Source organism: Trachypithecus francoisi, unplaced genomic scaffold (genome assembly GCF_009764315.1).
Source record: "Trachypithecus francoisi isolate TF-2019V2 unplaced genomic scaffold, Tfra_2.0 Lachesis_group9, whole genome shotgun sequence".
Classification (NCBI taxonomy): domain Eukaryota; kingdom Metazoa; phylum Chordata; class Mammalia; order Primates; family Cercopithecidae; genus Trachypithecus; species Trachypithecus francoisi.
The window spans coordinates 58739972-58753004 of NW_022681474.1; the positions used below are offsets into that span (position 1 = coordinate 58739972).

Consider the following 13033-nt stretch of genomic DNA (forward strand, 5'->3'; position numbering starts at 1 on the left):
TCAGGTGTTTTAACCCTCACAACTGCATGATGGCCCTTGGAGCTGGGGGGGGACATAGCCATTGCGGTGTTCCACAGAGGCCCCTCCATAACTCCCACTTTATAGTTGTGAATACTGTGGCAGAGGGCAAAGAAACTTACCCAAGGTCACATAGCCAGTGAAAGATGGAGCCACTCTTGAGTGTTCAAATCCGAGCATATCTGGCTACCAAGCCTGAACCATGTCCCATACACCCTGTATCTCTTCGTCTGTTGGAGTGATAGGCTTGGTCTTAGCTCTCCTTCCAACTTGTTACAGAAGGTGCTGACCTACTTTTCAGGGACAATTAAGTGAGCAAAGGAAGGCGGTGACCCGAGTGAAAGTGAACCAGAGCTGCATTAAACACACATTTGGACTTACTTTTTCTATCGTACACAGGAGGGCCCATCTCAGTCCAAACAGAATGGCAGATCAGGCTGAATGTGGTAACCACATTCCAGATGCTTATCACGATAGCCAACTAACCCTTGAATTTTTATTCTTTCTATCAATGTAACTTAAGATCAGAAGTTACTTTTCATAATCATTGTACCGCTTGTCTTTGGGCGAAAGTGAATCATTGATACAAGCTAGCTTTTGATATACGTTTTGGTGTATCGAAGATACACATTTTGGTGGCAATGTCTGATTTATTTGTAACATCTTGGAGAGGATTGGAATCTCTTTTTCTTTTTGTATCAGGCCAGAATAGGAGAAAAGGGATGGCAGATCTGTAGAGAATGAGCAGGTGACTTGTTTAGGGTTTCCTGCCCTTGTGAGGTAGGGGCTCAAGGATTAGATTTAAGCCCTCCATTTGCAGTGAAAGGAAGTAAACTCACTTTCCCACCCTCATCCTGGAGGTTACTTATGTTATTTGCAGACCCCCAACTTCTGCCTCTCTGTTAAATACACTTCTTATGCAGGTTGCCCTTACTGTTGTACATTACCACTGGGAGAAAGATCCAAGGCTCTGGAAAGGACAGTGACAGTTGTCCTACATTGGCTAGTTCCAAGACCCTGAGGGAATCACCAAGTCAGTAATTAGGAAATTTCTTTTTCTTTCTTTTTATCTTTTCTTTTTTTGAGATGGAGTCTTGCTCTGTTGCCCAGGCTGGAGTGCAACGGCGTGATCTCGACTCACTGCCAGCTCCGTCTCCCAGGTTTAAGTGATTCTCCTGCCTAAGACTCCTGAGTAACTGGGATTACAGGTGCCCGCCACCACAACCAGCTAATTTTTGTAGTTTTAGTAGAGGCAGGGATTTCACCATGTTGGTCAGGCTGGCCTCAAACTCCTGACCTCAGGTGATCCACCTGCATTGGCCTCCCAAAGTGCTGTGATTACAGGTGTGAGCCACCGCACCTGGCCAGCAATTTCTTAAACTTTTATTTTTAGCAACTCCACATACATGAGAACTCTCATAATGTCCTAGTCAATAAAAAGAAAAGTTATTGAAGTTGTAGATACTGTACCCAAGGATCCAGATCAAATCTTAAGGAAGGAAGAAGCTTAGAGGAGAACTTCACCCTGCCACTCTCTCATTGGAATTCCCTTCAAACAACGTGTGAGGTGTCAGCCTCATTTGAAGAACTAGTTTATATATCAGAGCATGGCCTGAAAGTCAAGTCAGCATGGCATCAATTCTGGTCTTTTTTTTTTTTTTTAAATAGAGACAAGGCCTCACTATATTGCCCAGGTTGGTTTTGAATTCCTGGGCTTAAATGATCCTCTCTCCTTGGCCATCCAAAGTGCTGGGATTACAAGTGTGAGCCACTGTGCCTCACCAGTTTTGGTCTTATAGATGACTAAGTGTTTTGAGGAGGGTATTTCAGGTGATGTGCAATTGCTCCATTCTTCCTAGACATCCCAGAATCTGGTCACAACCTCCTTTTTTCCACTACTCTTTTTCTATATGCACATTAAACCTGTTCTGCGCTGTTTCCCAGTCTATCAGCCCTTTGTGGTGTCAGTGCTTCCTGACCTATCACTTACAGCAGGGCTGGTACTGGCATTCTCAGATCTGTTTTTCTTCCACACCTGTCTTTTCTATCCCCATTGCTGGACCTGTGTTCATTTTCTCCACTGAGCTACTGAGTGCCACTCCATAACACTGTGCTGACTGACTCTATTACAGATTTATGAGCTCCAGTTACAGCTTGGCTCTCAATCTTTTCCTGAAACCTTTTTATTCTCTTCTGGTTGACTGCCATTCATTTTTTTCTACAGCAGCCATTCCAGACTTTCACCATTCTCTTCAAACTTGTTACTCCACCCCACCTTATAAACTCAATAAGGAATTTAGCCTTTTATGTCTCAATTTATCTGTAGTCTTTACCAGTCCTCACCACATTCCCTGCTATTTCAGAGGCAGGTCTCTGGGCATATATATATATATTTTGTCTGTTCCTAGTGACTCTTTGTAAATATGTTCAGGTTTTCTCCATCCTAAGATAAAAATTCCTTTAAGCTTATCTCTTCTTCAGACTCTCTGTGCCTTTTTTTTCTTTACCATCAAACTACCTCAACAGCCTTTCTTCTACTCCTTTAGTCATTGTGAGCCACTATAGTCAAGCTTTGTGCCCACCATCCCAATGAAAGGCTCTCGTTTGTGATGACTTGCTTGCAGAACTCAGCAGCCTCCTTTTGTTCTCACACTGTTTCATCTTGTCACAGTATTTGACACCATTTGGACCTCTTTCCTTCCCTGACTGTGTGCTATCTCTGGATGAGTTTACCTACTCTGGTGATTTCATTTAGGAACTTTATCTGTGTGTACAGTGATGAGTCTCTTAGAATGACTACTCTCCTTTTCCATTCTGCAGAAATGTATCCAAATTTGCATGTAATGTATCCAAAACTGAGCTTATACAACCACTATGGAGAATGGTTCAGAGAACTACAAATAGGGCTACTGTACAGTCCAGCACTCCTAGGTATATACCTAAAAGAAAGGAAATCAGTATATTGAAGAGATATCTGGACTCCCATGTTTATTGCAGCACTGTTCACAATAGTTAAGATTTGGAAGCACCCTAAGTGTCCATCAACAGATGAATGAACAAAGATGACGTGGGCTGAGCACAGTGGCTCACGCCTGTAAACCTAGTACTTTGAGAGGCTGAGGTGGGCAGATCACTTGAGGTCAGTAATTCAAGACCAGCCCGGCCAACATGGCGAAACCCCCGTCTCTACTAAAAATACAAAACCTAGTCAGGTATGGTGGTGCATGCCTGCAGTCCCAGCTATTTGGAAGGCTGAGGCACAAGAATTGCTTCAATTTAATTTAGACAATGTTTATTTCATATTTTACTGCTACATTCCATCAAGAAATTTCTTGTTTTGATGTTATGACAAGTTAGCAAGTAAAAAACACATTTCTTTGAAAAAATACTTTTAAGCTCAGGCTCTTAACATATAAATATAATGCACAAAATAAATATACTGCCAAAAAACCCACCCACCTACAAATTACCGTATGCATAATTTCTGAAACATGTAATATTTATAAAAGCATAACTCTACATTGCTTTTATTTTCAGCTCTAAGTAAAAGAAAAACTTACTTTGTAAAGTGATAGATCATAGGCTCAAGGGCATAAGGTGTCTGCCACAACTACTCAACCCTGCTGGGGTAGTGCAAAGACAGCCACAGGTCAAACATAAACAGATGTTTTTGTTTGTATTTGTGTTTTCGATACTTCATTTATGGACACTGAAATTTGAATATCATATAATTTTCATGTGTCACAATATTCTTTTATTTTTTTCAACCATTTAGAAATATAAAATCATTCTTAGCTTGCAGGATACAAAAATGGGTAGTGGGCCAGATCTGTCTGATGGACTGTCATTTGTCAAACCCTGACTTAGTGTAGTCAGGAACTGCCCCTAAATCACTTCTAGGAAAACAAACAAACAACAAACAACCAAATCAAGGCACTGGCAGCAAGAAGGTGGGGGATGAATGTTGGGTAGCCAACTTTTTTTTTTTTTTTGCAGCGTAATTCACAAAATACAAATAATGATGATAACCTCTAACATACAGCTCTTGTGTCTCAGACACTATTCTAAGTGCTTTGAAAATTTCAACTCATTTAAACCTCAAAGCAATCCTAAGATGTTGTCACTATCACTACTCTTTTATGGGAAGGGAATTGAGGCACAGAGATATTAAGTAGCATGCCCCATGCTGGAATTAGGGCCCAGGCGGCAGGATTCCAGAGTCCACACCCTTAACTATGTCATGTTGCTTCTATGAGGAAGAAAAAGTTGGTGAAGAACACTTAGGACTCTCAGACAAAATACAAATGCAGATAGCTCTGCTCTCTGCTCACACATCAACAGTAAGATACATAATACTTCTTACATTGCACTATTTGTTTTCACTGTGTAGATTGTAATAAATATTACTGTTTTTAGCTGTTTAAAAACAGCTCAGGCTTTTGCTATATATAAATGTGTCCCTAACGCAAAACTTGGCTGACATTTGAAAATTTTACAAAAATATTTTAACTTCTTTTTGAAGGATTAGTTTAGTACCACTGTCTATATCCATTTACAAACACCAAAAAATAGGAGAAAAAGAAGCCTTATAATTTAAAAGGAATACTACACTTACAATACAAATATTAACAAGAGTCACTAGTGAGACTTAATGTGCAACATCTTCATACACATAATAGTTACTAAACTAAGGTTACCTATTTCCCTATGCACAATTATGGATGGATTCCACATGCACGTTGAACATCCGTAAGTTACATGTTATAGCACACTCACATACAAAGTCCTATATACTAAAAGACATTTAATGTATGTTTAATTTGTGCTTTTTAAATGCTTCATGTATGTAGACATTTGCAGGTTTCCTTTTAAAATAGAACAATCTTGGCATCAGATCTGCGACATGATTTCTAGTATAACTGTTTCCCTCAGTACAAATTATTTGAATTTTTGTTGAACACCTTCCAAATATTTAAAATATCTCTCCAAGTACCAGTGATCTGACATTGAATGAAACAGCAATTCTTAATAAAGGTTTCTATATCTACCACAGTCTTTGCAGTTATCCCTTTGAATTCTTTAGTATATGAGCTCCAATTGTGTAGAGATTTCTGGATACTCAAGGAGCTTCTCACTCTTGAACTTTTGGATGTCTACAGCTGGTTGCCCTGACAGAAAATGTACTGACATTCGTTTTACTTACAGGATTTCTCTCCTGTGTGATTTCTATGTTGCAAAACAAAAGTATGACTTCTGAAAGGCTTCCCTCCTGTTTTACAATTTGCATGACTTCTGCCATTTATATTATCTAGGATTTAGAAAAGTCTACAATATGACAAAATTTTCTCCCAAATAAATGTACAGAATTTCTCTCTATGTATTTGCTGATACACAGAGAGAGCAAAGATTGTAGCTGAAAATTTTCCTATATTGAGGTCATTCATAAGGTGTACCTCTTGTGTGAATTATCTGATTGTTCTGAAGGATGAATTCAGTCAAGAGAATTTCTCAACTCATCTTGCTTCTCAGTCTTCCTCTTCTTTGTGTGTGTCTTCTGATGTGCAGTGAGTTGTGACTTCTTCTACATAAAGGTTTCCCCACACTCTTGGCACTCATAGGGCTTCTCCCCTGTGTGTTTTCTCTGATGTATAATAAAATGTGACTTCTGAGAAAAGGACTTCCCACATTCCTTGCATGCATAGGGCTTCTCTCCTGTGAGTCCTTTGATGTAATCTGAGGACCGAATTCACAGAGAAAGATTTGCCACATTCTGTGCATTCATAGGGCTTCTCCCCTGTGTGTTTTCTCTGATGTTTAGTGAAGTCTGATTTATAGTAAAAGGTTTTCCCACATTTATTACATTCAAAGGGTTTCTCCCCTGTGTGAGTTCGCTGATGTACTGTGAGGGCTGACTTCTGGTAGAAGCATTTCCTACATTCCTTACTTCATAGGGTTTCTCTCCTATGTGAGTTCTCTGATGAGTTTTGAGGTGTGAATTCCTAGAGAAGAATTTCCCACACTCCTTACACTCACAGGGTTTCTCCCCTGTGTGTGTTCTCTGATGTACTGTGAGGTGTGACTTCTGGGAAAAGGCTTTCCCACACTCCTTACACTCATAGGGTTTCTCCCCTGTGTGTGTCTTCTGATGTACCATGAGGTATGCCTTCACATAGAAGAACTTCCCACATTCAGCACATTCAAAAGATTTCTCCCCTGTGTATGTTTTCTGATGTTCTATGAGATGTGGTTTCTGGTAGAAGGATTTCTCACACTGATTACATTCGTAGGGTTTCTCTCCTGCATGGGTTCTCAGATGTCTACTGAGAGATGATAGGTGGTAAAATATTTTCTTACATTCTTTACACTCATAGGTTTTATCTCTCGTGTGAATTTTCTGATGTCTTGTGAGGTCTTCATTTTTGGAGAACGAGTTCCCACATTTATCACAGTCATAGGATTTGCCCTTTGAGTGAGTATGCTGATGTACTATGAGGGCAGACTTCTGGCAGAAGAACTTCCCACACTCCCTACATTCATAGGCTTTCTCTGTGGTACGAGTTTTCTGATGTTTTGTGAGTTCTCCATTCCTAGACAGAAAGTTCCACATTCATTAATGTGTAAGACTTTTAAGGCTTTTTGTTCCCCCACACTGGGCATATTTTCCAAGTACCTCTGAGGACTGATTTCTAGAGATGCTCCCATATTTATTGGTTCCATAGGGTTTCTCCACTGTGAACATTCTCTGACCTGCACTGTAGTTTAACACTTAGTAAGGTGAATCTGCATCTGCATTCTATTCACAGGGTCTCTCAATTGCCTGCTTTCTGTTTTGTGTAATAAAGACTCCCTTTATTATTTAATTCAGAAGAGTAAAAAGACTACTTCAAAGTTTCATTTTCCTGATCCTGCACAAGGTCTCTATGAAAAGGGGCATTCCCATTTGGATTATATTCCTCCGGATTTGCTCTGCAGTGTTAGTTTTCTCATGTTTAGTATTAACTAGTGTCCTCCCATTTCCAGTAACTCCTTCAAGACTCTTGCTTACCAATCTTTAATCTTAAACATTAATTCTTGAACTTGCCTTGAATTTCCAGCTTGGCTTTCCCGGTATCTTGATTCTAGATCACGAATACTCCACAGGTCTTCTACAAGGGAATAAAAAATTTAATACTTTATAAATATTAACACATTAATATTGTCATAGCATTGATTCTTAGGCTTCAGGCCAATTTCTCATAATGAAAGAACCTCAAATGCAAATTTCCTCTAGCCCATTGTTTTGGAAAAATAAACTAAAACAAACACTAAAAACTGCTGTCACACAAAGAAGAAGGAACCTAGTTGTAGACCCATGTACTCTGACATTTTTACAAATATAACCTTAAGAGCCTGGAGGCAAAAGTTAATGACAAAAACAAAACAAACAAACAAGCAAAAAAACTGGGAGCGGAGAACACAGGACATTTGTAGTGTTGCTGAACAAGAGTGTGGGAAGTATAGAGAATGTTGTGAGCCCCTTAAGGACCATGAACAGTAAGTAGGTTAAGCAAAACTATGGGACAACAGTGTTCCCTGGAATTACATGGAAGACTAAACTGGAAGAAGGAGTTGAAGTATACTGAAGTATAGGTCTTTATTCCCTCAAACCTAGATTACTGTGCTAGGTTTGCCAGTATTTAGCAGACAAACTTCTTCTTTATTTCTTCTTTATCCATCCACAGCAATCTATGTGTCAATACTAAAGGGACTTTCTCAGAACATCAGTTTCCTCAGGCTTATAGAAAGAGTAGCTTGGGCTTTCACTCTCCATCTAGCTGGCTTTGTTTTTAGGACAGGAAGATGGAGGACCACATATATCCAAAAGGAAGGATTTTCTTAAAAGCATCAGGATAAGCCATCTATATGAGGATGAATTCCTAGTTATAACACCAGATATTTTCAATCCTGAACATATCCTGACCACCAAATCCTGCACTTCTAAAGCACTTGTTACTTATGACTCAGCACTAGTCTTGAATTTTGATTTCATATCTTACTTTCTCCATCTCTGCTCCTAATTTACTACAGGATCTTTAAAGGTTCAGTTATTAAACATCATTCTAGAATCTTTAGTGACCTTCATATTTATGCATCTTTAAATCCATGAAAGCAAGTGAAACATTATCAGTAAAGGCTTGGGGTTGGAATTTCATAGCAATGGTGGGGAATACATAAGAAAAGTCACTTGACAGAGACTTATGCAACGTTAACTCAGATACACATGAAATAAGATCATATGTATGGGCCGGGAACGGTGGCTCATGCCTATAATCCCAGCACTTTGGGAGGCCGAGGTGGGTGGATCACGTGAGGTCAGGGGTTCAAGACCAGCCTGATCAACATGGTGAAACTCTGCCTCTACTAAAAATACAAAAATTAGCTGGGCCTGGTGGCAGGCACCTGTAATCCCAGCTACTCAAGAGGCTGAGGCAGAAGAATCGCTTGAACCGGGGAGGTGGAGGTTGCAGTGAGCTGAGATTGCAACACTGCACCCCAGCCTGGGCAACAGAGTATAACTCCATCTCAAAAAAATAAAAAATAAAAAAAATCTTATGTTTGGAAAACATTTAAGAGCAGAGTAAAATGGAGATTAACATGTGTCTTGGGACCACAAGGAGAAATAAGTTGCATAGGCAAGAGAGGGCCAGACTAGCTCTTGACAGAAAATTCATTTAAATGAATATTACTAATACCTCCTTACCCTTGTAAGATTTTTATTTTGTCTAAATGACTTAATACTAAATGACTTAATACTGAGTCAGTATTAATCATACCATGCAGACTTCTGGCAATGTGCATATGCTGCATTACACAGCTACTGTGGGAATTTAAATCAACAATTTTTGTTTTGACCCTAACAAGGAAGGAAGTAGAATAAGCAGAACTATCTTATAAGAAGGTAAAAATACGGGATCAGAATATAAATAGGGCAAAGATGCTGGAGAGGACAATTTTAGGAGTCCTCATCATAAAAACCAATGCATTGGCCTTAAGAATGGATGAGCTCTTATAGGACTTACTAAAAAGCACAGAGCAGAAAGTAGAGAGTGTCTGTCTGTTGTTAATTATTTTATATATGTTTTATTTCTTTTTTTCATGAACATGAGTCTCACTGTGATCCACCCACTTTGGCCTCCCAAAGTGCTGGGATTACAGACGTGAGCCACCATGCCCGGCCAGTCTCTTGTTAATTAATATTCTTTCTTTCAACAAATATCTAGTGAGCAACTAATATGTACTAGGCATTGTTCCTGATACTGGCAACACATCTGTGCACAAGTTAGGAAATACATGACAAACATTTAAGGAGGCAGGATGAGATTGTCGTAGTGTTATCTAAATAAGGTATAGTAGATTTTAGGGAGGTTAAGCAGTGCTTTGTGGGAAGGATAAACACTGTATAGCAGGAAGTAGCAACTCTGAAATGAAAGAATTGATGAGCGGCATAGCGATTTCTAATCTGAGCTCAGAGTTTAAAGAAAAAATGGGAAGTTAAAATTAGTGCCAAAATAACTGAGGTATTTTGTCGTTAATAAAAGGAGGGAGATGCCACTTAAAAACGTTATAAGTCGGATTTACAAACACTTTATAGTTGTATACTCTAATGGCAGGAAGTAACTGGCGATTCTAGAGAAAAAGACAAAAAAAATCTTACAAGGGTAAGGAGGGATTAGAGTTTGTATATAGGAAAGAGAAGTAAATCTATTTAAAACATGTCTAGCAAAGGAGAGAATTTAAGTGGAGAGAACAAAAATTGGAGGTATGACTTAGGTTTTTTAAACATGTGCAAATCAAGTATCTTTAATCACTGCCAAAACTATAAGACATTTTTAAAGAGACTGCCAAGGCCGGGCGCCGTGGCTCATGCCTGTAATCCCAACACTTTGGGAGGCCGAGGAGGGTGAATCACCTGAGGTCTGGACTTCGAGACAAGCCTGATCAACGTGGATAAAACCCATCTCTACTAAAATTACCAAATGAGCCAGGCGTGGTGGTGCATGCCTGTAATCCCAGCTACTTGGGAGGCTGAGGCAGGAGAATCACTTGAACCTGGGAGGTGGAGATTGCAGTGAGCTGAGATGGCAACATTGGACTCCAGCCTGGACAACAAGATTGAAACTCTGTTTCAAAAAAAAAAAAAAAGTGAGAGATTGCCGAAAAATATATTTCAGAAGGCAAGAGGCACCAACCACTCACCAGTAACATGGGATATAATTTCTTCTAACTCATAGGGCAAGACGCGATGTGGAATTTCTACTTCTAATATCCACGGCTCTTTTCCTTGCTTCAACTTGAAGACCGCATTTGGTTTATTCACATGGTAACCTATGAATGAAAATATCAAGGAAATGATACAAATTGCTTGGAATTTAGGGACTGTGAAAGATGAGGAAGTGGAGTTTCAGGAGAATGATGAAGGTTCCAGTTAGGCTTGGCAAATTTAGATTCTTTCAGTGGGGAGACAGGGACCCAAATATTTTTTCTAGTACCCAAAATGGATTTATTAACTTCGAACTCTGAACCATAGCTAATGTCAATCATTCAACCCTATAGGGACCTCTTACATTCCAGTAACCAAGAAGGGAGATGCAAACTACCGGGATTTACACCTGGGGAAGTTTTCCTCACCCACTGAGACCAGGTGACTATAGTTTTCCAGCATCACATCCTTATACAGAGTCCTCTGAGCAGGAGTCAGTAACTTCCATTCCTCCTTGGTGAATTCCACGATAACATCCTTTAATGTCATGGGTCCCTGGAATAACAAGCTTCAGTTCAATCTGAAGTAACCAGAATAGATAGCATACCATTGAAAAGACATGTGAGCTAGCTCTTAGTGTACTAACTGCAAAGTTCACTCTGGAGAGTTAGGATATGTGCCATGCTGTACCCTGCTTTATTCATAGAAGGAATGTTTGTTCATTACATATTTACTGAGCTCCCACTCCATGCCTGGAACTCTGCTGAAGATACAAAGATGAAGAAAAAAATAAGTGTCATGTGCCACATAATGACATTTCAGTTAATGATAGATTCCATATATGATGACGATCCTATAAGAAAATACAGTATTTTTATTGTCTGTTTTCTATGTTTAGATACACAAATCCTTACCATTGTGTTACAAATTGCCTACAGTGTTCAGTACAGTAACATACTATAGAGGTTTGTAGCCTAGGAGCAATGGGCGACACCACATAGCCTAGGTGTGCAGTCAGCTGTACTATCTAGGCTTGTGTAAGGACACTCTATGATGTTTGCATGACGAAGTCACCTACTGATATGTTTCTCAGAACATATCCCCATCACTAAGTGATACATGACTCTATTCCTGTTAACGAGGAGCTTATATTTTGCCAGGGAGACAAAGGTGAAAATGCTAAATTACAGTATGTGAAGCAGGTGCCATGACAGAAACAAGTACACAATATGAGATGGCCACAAATGGGGGTAATTATTTGCATTTCATATTGTCACATTAGATTTTATTAGGTGGTCAAACTAACTTTAGGAATAAAGAAAACATAATTGGCAAAGGCATGGATTCATGAGAAATGGCAAGTTTAGGAAACCACATATAACTTGGTAGGTATGATACCTATGGTGGGTATATACCAATGGTAAGTATATACCATAGGTTGCTAGTTATATACCTATGGTAGGGCATAGGACCAAGATTAGTTAGAAGGTTACAGTGTAGAGTCAAGGGACAGGACAAGAAGAAATTCTGAATCTGTCTTTTGGACTAGTAAAATATACTTTGGATATACACTTAACAAATAAATCTCTGCTTAATACATACATTTGCTTGTATTAATGTTTATTAAGAATTAAGGCAGAGGGTGTGGTGGCTCAGGCCTGTAACACCAGCTACTTGAGAGGGTGATACGTAAGAATCTCATGAACCTGGGAAGTCAAGGCTGCAGTAAGACACAGCGAAACTCTACCTAAAAAAAAAAAAAAAAAAAAAAAAAAAATTAGGCTGGGTGCAGTGGCCCACGCCTGTAATTCCACCACTTTTAGAGGTCGAAGCAGGTGGATAACCTGAAGGCAGGAGTTTGAGACCAGCCCGGCCAACATGGCAAAACCCAATCTCTGCTAAAAATTACAAAAATTCACCAGGCGTGGTGGCATGCACCTGTAGTCCCATCTACTCAGGAAATTGAGCCAAGAGAATGGCTTGAACCTGGGAGGCAGAGGTTGCAATGAACCAAGATCGTGCCACTGAACTCCAGCTTGGGTGACAGAGTGAGACTCCATCTCAATAATAATAATAAACTTAATAAGTTTCTTTTGTTCATATAAGAGAAAACATAAATAGATATTCTGCTATTTCATACTATGTGAAATGTCTTATATATCTCTGGGATGCTCACCATTCACTGTGTAGATGAAAATACAGACACTAGGAGCCACTGAAGAGACGTATCAAGTAAGCACTGGAGTTATAGGGGTAAATGAATGGCTTAGGAGAAAACTTTAATGTAGAAGTAGCAAATGGCACATTAGAAAAATCAGAAAAACATTTATATGAAAGCAATAGCAGTGGGGGAAAGAAGTATAATGTGACTTTGTAATTAATTGGAAATTAGTTAATAACCACTGAGAGAAAGAGGGAGGGCAGCTCCCATAGTGTCTGGATGCCTTGCTTGTGGGTACAGTCATAGTGCCAATTATTTTCATTCCTTCACTTTTATGGTAGAACTGTTTAAGGCTATGAAATTTCTTCTGATCATTGCTTTATTTATATTCCATGAAATCTAAAAGGCAGTATTTTTACTTGCAGAACATCTTGGCTGGATATAAATTCTTGTTTTTTTTTTTTTTCTTTTTTCTTTTGAGATGGAGTCTGGCTCTGTCTCCCAGGCTGGATGGCGCAATCTTGGCTCACTGCAACCTCCGCCTCCCAGGTTCAAACGATTCTCCTACATCAGCCTCCCAAGTACCTGGGATTACAGGTGCCTGCCACCACACC

General features: G+C 39.4%; 1 protein-coding gene across 1 annotated transcript in view; it reads right to left on the reverse strand.

The window, feature by feature from the left end:
* Positions 1-5374: 5374 nt before the first annotated feature.
* The window catches only part of ZNF25 (zinc finger protein 25), a 30406-nt gene continuing 22747 nt past the window's right edge, over positions 5375-13033 (reverse strand). Inside the window, 6 exon segments of the mRNA XM_033208306.1 lie at positions 5375-5732; positions 5734-5962; positions 5965-6605; positions 7100-7165; positions 10290-10383; positions 10687-10813. Of these exon segments, the coding sequence (XP_033064197.1) occupies positions 5510-5732; positions 5734-5962; positions 5965-6605; positions 7100-7165; positions 10290-10383; positions 10687-10813 (1380 nt within the window). The 3' untranslated portion in view covers positions 5375-5509.